Here is a 6,698-nt window from a genome sequence, read left to right as displayed (position 1 = left end):
CTACCATCTGACCAGCTGGAGGGGCGGAGGTTCTCCACCCCAGGTGAATGGAGAACTCCACAGATCGATGTAGAAGAACTCAGCATTCTCATCCTGAAATATTAACCTTGAGAATTATTGAAGATTTGTTCTTTGCTTACATCAGAGAAGTTATGAATGTTAACTAATAATAATAATAATAATAATAATAATAATAATAATAATAATAATAATAATAATAATAATAATAAGTCGACGAATGTTTTACAGTTTCAGTATTTAGTAGAAAAATAAAACAATGTGTGAAATTTGAGTTTCTAATTTCTACTCGTTATATACACAGATGTAAAAATTAAAATTTACTAAGAAGAGTTTAAGCTTATGATACTCTCAGCCGGAGCTGCAATAAGTTCAGAGCAGCACTTTTAAAATTGTCCTTTCTAAAATAAAATTGCAGTAAAAAAAAAAAATAATAATACAAAAATTTACTGAATGATTCTTTTTCTGTTATAAATAATAATACATTTTGTGTGCTTATTGATTTATGTGTGTCATGGATCTAATACCCCTCACTGCATGTATACAAAAGGAGGATCTGTCCTGATAGTAACTCCCAGCAAAGTTCGGAGGTCGTTATTGAGGACTCATATATCATGCGGGTCATTATTCTTATGACGTTGACAGTCTTTGTTTACGTTTTGACGGTCATCCCCAACAGGTTTGTACTAAACACGCCTCTGCAAAGGTGGATACATACCGGGTCAAAACCCTTGGGGCGTCACTAGCTAGGAAAGATCCGAAAATCCATATCTGAATTTGTCTGATCACCATTAAAACTCTAAAACTCGGGCCATTAAGAAATTAAAGAAAGCTACTTGAAACGTAATCCTACACTAAAATTTTTACACTGACCGCGGCAGCTGTTCCAGCTCCGGGAACAGTAACGATGACAGGGAATATTCCAGGTCCGAGATGACTCTCCGTGACCAATAGGAAATCTCGCTGCGTTTCTCCTCCACAACGAGGCAATCGGAATCCCCACCAAATAGTGACGGTGTTTCCCTTTTCCCTGAAATTGTGAGATGTATTCAAATGCAAACCTCACTCAAAGAGTGTTGCGCTTCAGATGGACGAAGGCAAACCTGATCGTTTGTCATCTTCGGTCTTTGTAAGCATCGCAAATCTACGGTATTTTGACCTAGAGTTTCATAAAATTATTTGTTGACACATAATGTAGATGTGATGGCACAAATTAAAAACGCTACGTCACGATCTGCAGTTCATGGAAATTCGTATTTGCATCTGCAGCATGCAAATGCTGCTGACTTTTAATATCAAAGGTACTTACATTTTCAACTACAAATTACTCAAACTAAACAGTAACACAGTGAGAGATAGTATATTTCAATCAGAGTTGAGTGCCTTATGTCTTGCACTTATAATGTATTAAATACTGCCACTGATTTGTCACTCTTCCTGCTTTATCTTTATGCTTGCAATGGTATTTTTTTCGCAGTTGAAAACATACTCTAGATTCCCCAGATGTTCAATTAAAAAGAACCCAACACTATACATACGAAAACCCAGTGCCATTGATTTTTATCCTGGTGCCACCTGCAGTGCCTCCCCTCCTCGGCGTGACATCAAGGATGGAAGGAGTCAAGGAGGCGTTGTAGGTGAATCCATTCTTAGATGTTTCCAGCGGCCCATTTTCATTGGTTACTGTTATGTCACAGTCCTTACTTTTTAAGGTACCTGAAGATGGAACGAGCTATTCATTTCATAAATAAATGACAATAAGGAATTATGCCTAATGAAATCACTGTTAAAACCGTTACTTGTGTCCTTTGGTGTAACGTTGTGCATTGCAAAAGACTTCCAAAAGAAAATTGACGCCTCTTATGAAGCAAAGTTCTCTTGTGTGTGAACTGCTCTCAAAATTAAAGGAAGTTGGGAGCTTCCAAATATACACTAAAGTTGAAATCATTTTTAGGATAAATTGATCTAATTTTGGTAAACAAAACCGAAAACATGGTTGATAGGGCGTTCAAATATGATTTAGATTTTAGATATGTCCAGGCAAGTTAAATTTCAAAGCTTTATTACAAAATTAAGTTATTCTCTTATTAACCAATTAATTAAACGGTCAGAATTTAGCGTTTGCTACTCAATACGTACAATTAAAACAATACTCGTAGAAAGGAGGGAAGAACAGAATGACTGATTGACAGAATAACACTGTGACTTGAAATAAGAAACGGTTGATTGTAAATCTGACTGAACTGTCCTGCAAACGTCCCTCTCTTCCTCAAAAAACTCAGAAGCAAAATTGGTAACAGGTCACAAAAGTACATTTCTTCGTCAATGCTAAAATTGTTCATTGAGCATACCCGGCTTCACTTAAAAAAAAAATGCCAATATCCAGGAATTTAAGAATACCTCTTATTCTTTTATGTCTCATTTTCAAGTCTGTTATTTACAAGTACTTCATATTACCTTATGGCTACACTCCAGTTGTCACTGAAGAATATCTACTCTGCGAATAAAAGCCCAACTACCTCATTGACAGTCAAGGAAGGCTGCGGATGAATTCCATCCAAGCTATTACCTATAGTTCTGAACTATGGGACTTACCTGGATCCGTTGGAGGCACCTGGCACGTGAGGGAATTATATGAGGATCTCGTGATAGAGCAAGAAGCATTGCAGACAGTAACCGTGGTTCTTTGACCAGCCGGATCAAATCCGACGCCTGTGATGTTTATAATGACGCCACCGAAGCCACCTGTGGATGGGAGACAGACATACCGATCTTTACCTGGATATACGTATGTGCGTCGTGCACTGTTAGACACACACAGTCACACTTACGTACATATATATAGATATATATATATATATATATATATATATATATATCTATACATATATATATATATATATATATAGTCTATAGTATATACATATATAGATATATATATATATATATATATATATATATATATAGATGTGTGTGTGTGTGTGTGTGTGTGTAACCTCGCAGTAATCTTGGTATGATATTAGCGACACTAGTAAAAGAACTAAGGTTCAATGGCCAGAACGAGCACTTTGGGGATATTCATTATAACCCATTGAGGTCTGTTGTTCTAAGGAGTATATCATGTAATGTACCTGGTAATTAGACGACTATGTTGGCTCACAACCAATGGACAAAAGATTTTAAAAAGACATCACCACAAAATAGTCATTGAAAACCGGTAGATTAACATCGTCTGAAATCACACCTTCACAAAAGAAAGAGAGAAAGAAGGAAGAAATATATAGATATGCGTATATATTTACATATATACATACATATCACCTTTTTCCTTATCGGACATAATGCCTTGCAATTTTTCTTGATCCCTGCAGACGAGAATACTAATGCTATCTATAGCTTCGAGCTCGCATGCTTTCATGAACAATTTCGTCAAAATGTAATATACAGAATGAAATGCTGTGGGTGTCTATGAATGTTATATAGTAATCAAATCAAACAATAAACACGAGAGTTGCATTCAATTAATTATTTTATCTAAAAAACATGGATTTAACTCAAATAATGTGTTATTATGCTTAATGGGTGTAGATATACAACAAAACATAGTGAAGTGTTCAGTGGATTTTTGAGGTAAATTTCTTGAGGGTAGGCTACTTCAAAAGAAATTTTCAGCATGTTCGCAACAGACATTTTTGAGCAGACCTCTGGATTATCAATCCAGATAGTGCTAAGCAACGAAAAACTGAGGTCTGCCCTTGTGCCAAATTTATGATGGGTCACCCCCAAAATTTGGCCCCTAGGTCCCCTAGTATCTTCACAACGAGATCATTTCAAACTCGTATGAAAAATCACTAAAACTGAAATCAATTGTTTGCAGAAAGAACCTAGTCGAAGCAACAAACTCTCTCATTCCCAATATATAAATAAAATCGGTATTTTTATCTCCAACACTGAAAGGAAATTCTTACCTCTGGGTGGCTCGATCGACGTGATCGAAAGGTCGAACGTCACTAAACTGCTCATTCGAGCAGCCGTATTTTTTGTCTCGGACGGCCAGAGAGTAATTGCCGGCCGGTAGTTCCATCGCCTGAGGATCAAAAGCAGACGTCAGACAAGGTGGATAGTCATGGAAATGAAGGAGAGCGCTTTCCGAACCATTTCGGACAACACCTGAACAGCAGAATAGCGCCGAACAAAATCATTATATAATTGACTGAAAGACGAAAAGTATTGAAAGAAGATGGAGGACAGATGAGATGTGACTGACTTGGTACCTACGGTGTTATCCCTCTTTCTATATAAAAAATCATATATGTATAACAAATTGTAAATCAACGATTTCTCCTCTCATTTCCTAGAAAAAGAAATTGTAGCAGCACATCCATATAGGAAAAGTCAGCTACGATTAAGGAGTTCACTGAAATCAATCCCTTTTTAATAAAGAAATCTGCATCTTTTTAACCTGTTCCAATAAATATCCACCACGAACATGAGCCCTATCTTCTATAACAATAAAATCCGAGTGGATTTTGCTTGTTTGTCCGCCCCGGGTGTGGGTGGGCTAGGTAGGGGATCAAGAGGGTAGGGGAGACCTGACGCATCCATCCCCTCCTGCAAACCTGTTTATTCGCCCCAGTTGGGTGCCGGGTAGGTAGAGAATCGGGATGGTATGAGAGGCATGACGGGTAGCGTCGGGTTCCAGCACAATGTAGCGAGCGCCATCAAGCTCATGAATCAACAAAAATAAAAAATGTGACAGGAGTTTTTGGCTCATGGTAGTTTCGTTCATCTCGTAGCATAAATCAGCCATATAATATCCGTCTACATACCTTGCAGGTTATTGTCGTTGTGTTAAAGGCTACAACGTCACACGTACTGTCTCCTATCATCACTTCAGGTTTTCCGGAGATGTTGAAATTAGTTCCATTAATCACAATATCATCTCTTGCTTTGATGTTTTCCTTTGGTCTGCAAGACAAGACAGAATATGTAAACACTCAGTGTCCATTCCTTATGCAGCTCTGACCACTACGTATAACTCAATGTATGTGCAAGTACGTGAAATAAGTTTTATTTACTTTTAATTATGTTAGCGTTACAGAAATTACAGTTGAACTAGTGAGTGCTCCGTGCTTGTTCATTATCGTAAATGTTGGTGAGGTATACTTTTTCTACGAGCAAATGCACCATGATAAGGCAATTATAATAAGAAATAGTCATTTATTCCCATGACAGTAATGCTAGTAGTGGGGTACTGTAGTATGTGCTTTACAATAAGAATAATTTTATTTAATTCTAAAGGCTTTATACCTTTCTTGTTCTTGCGTGTAAGACTTTCTACTTTATGACAGGTAACAATTTTTCAGTTAATTACCTTATTAAAAAGGAAATTTTTCTTTAAAAAATGCTTACGTGGCAGAGCTGATGACTGGAGTTTTGCTCAGCGTGTATGAAAATGTTGGTCCGTTCAGGATCTCTCCACCAACGAGATTTCAACGTCACATTTCCCGGCGAATGGGGCGGCGTCCAAACAAGCGAGGACGGTCACTTCTGCCCTCTCCAGGACACAAGGTTCCCCGTCCAATTGCACCTCTACGGCCCCTGGCTTGAATCCCGTGCCGTTCATGGTCAAGAGAGTGCCGCCATGGATGCTGCCCTCCACGGGACTCATCGCACTGACGGCGCTCTTAATGCGGACTGGCCTCGCGGTGTCCCCTATGACCCCCTCACCGTGTCCCTTGATGCAGAGGGCGATATCGTACGACCCAGCGGGGAGATCCTCGGCGGTGCAGGAAATAGACCCATCTGTCACCGCGTTGGGAGAACAGGAGTAAGAAGTTGCACTGATGTCTCTCTTTTCTCGGTAGATCTCTGGCTCGGGGAATGCGTCGGTGATTGACGCGTCCCTCCTGCTTTCCACAGACCTAGGTCCTGGCTGTGAGAGAAACTTCTGGCTGATGTGCCTGTCAATTCCCTCCAGAGGCTGGAAGTCTCTCCTGTTACATCGGACAATGAGCTAACTATCACGGGACGACGCGAGGTTCCTATTTGAGCAGTCTTTTTGAAGGCCTCTAAGAACTCGTTGTCACTGTCAGACTCTTCGCCAAAAATCATGACGTCATCGTCATCCTGGACGTTTACGTTCCTCCCTTCAGGGTTCACATATTCCATGGACACACTTTCCTCGTCCCCCTCGTCATCATCCCTCAGGATGTTTCTCCTTCTTCTTAGGGAAGATGGGACGAAAGTGATCCTAACTTTGGACGGATCGTCAGTAAAACCAGATCCTTCGAGCATGACCTTATTCCCAGTCATTGTCACTTGTCGAACATAGGGCGTGGAGGCTGCATCGGTGGTGAAGGTGCGATTCAGGCCTCTAGATACTGCTTGTATCTATTTTCAAAAGAGAGAAAAAATAATTATACAGTCCATTTACCAATATGGCCAAATTATCGGAAATAATTGTGAAATGATGATAGGTACTAAAACAGAGAGAGTACAAATAACAGACAAAATCTACGAGTACACACGTCAAGATCCATGCATTTTATGCATGGGGCACCAGACATGTAGAATAAGAAAACTAGATAATAATACAATAATAACAACATACCATACACTAAAAGGATATATTCCCATACAACTGAGTCAAAACTATGAGAATACATTAGCATACATAT

General features: G+C 39.1%; 1 protein-coding gene across 1 annotated transcript; it reads right to left on the bottom strand.

Moving 5' to 3' along the window:
- Positions 1-1,171: 1,171 nt before the first annotated feature.
- Positions 1,172-4,983, bottom strand: LOC135211004 (fibrocystin-L-like). Its single transcript, XM_064244019.1, has 4 exons — positions 4,848-4,983; positions 3,987-4,105; positions 2,614-2,763; positions 1,172-1,734 (listed from the first exon to the last, which is right to left on the bottom strand). Exons 2-4 carry the CDS (start codon positions 4,039-4,041, stop codon positions 1,547-1,549), a joined length of 393 nt encoding a protein of 130 aa, XP_064100089.1. The 5' UTR covers positions 4,042-4,105; positions 4,848-4,983; the 3' UTR covers positions 1,172-1,546.
- Between the last annotated feature and the right edge of the window lie 1,715 nt (positions 4,984-6,698).

Source organism: Macrobrachium nipponense, chromosome 4 (genome assembly GCF_015104395.2).
Source record: "Macrobrachium nipponense isolate FS-2020 chromosome 4, ASM1510439v2, whole genome shotgun sequence".
NCBI classification, from domain to species: domain Eukaryota; kingdom Metazoa; phylum Arthropoda; class Malacostraca; order Decapoda; family Palaemonidae; genus Macrobrachium; species Macrobrachium nipponense.
Note: the sequence above shows the minus strand (reverse complement) of the source record. Positions and strands in the feature narration are given on the sequence as shown.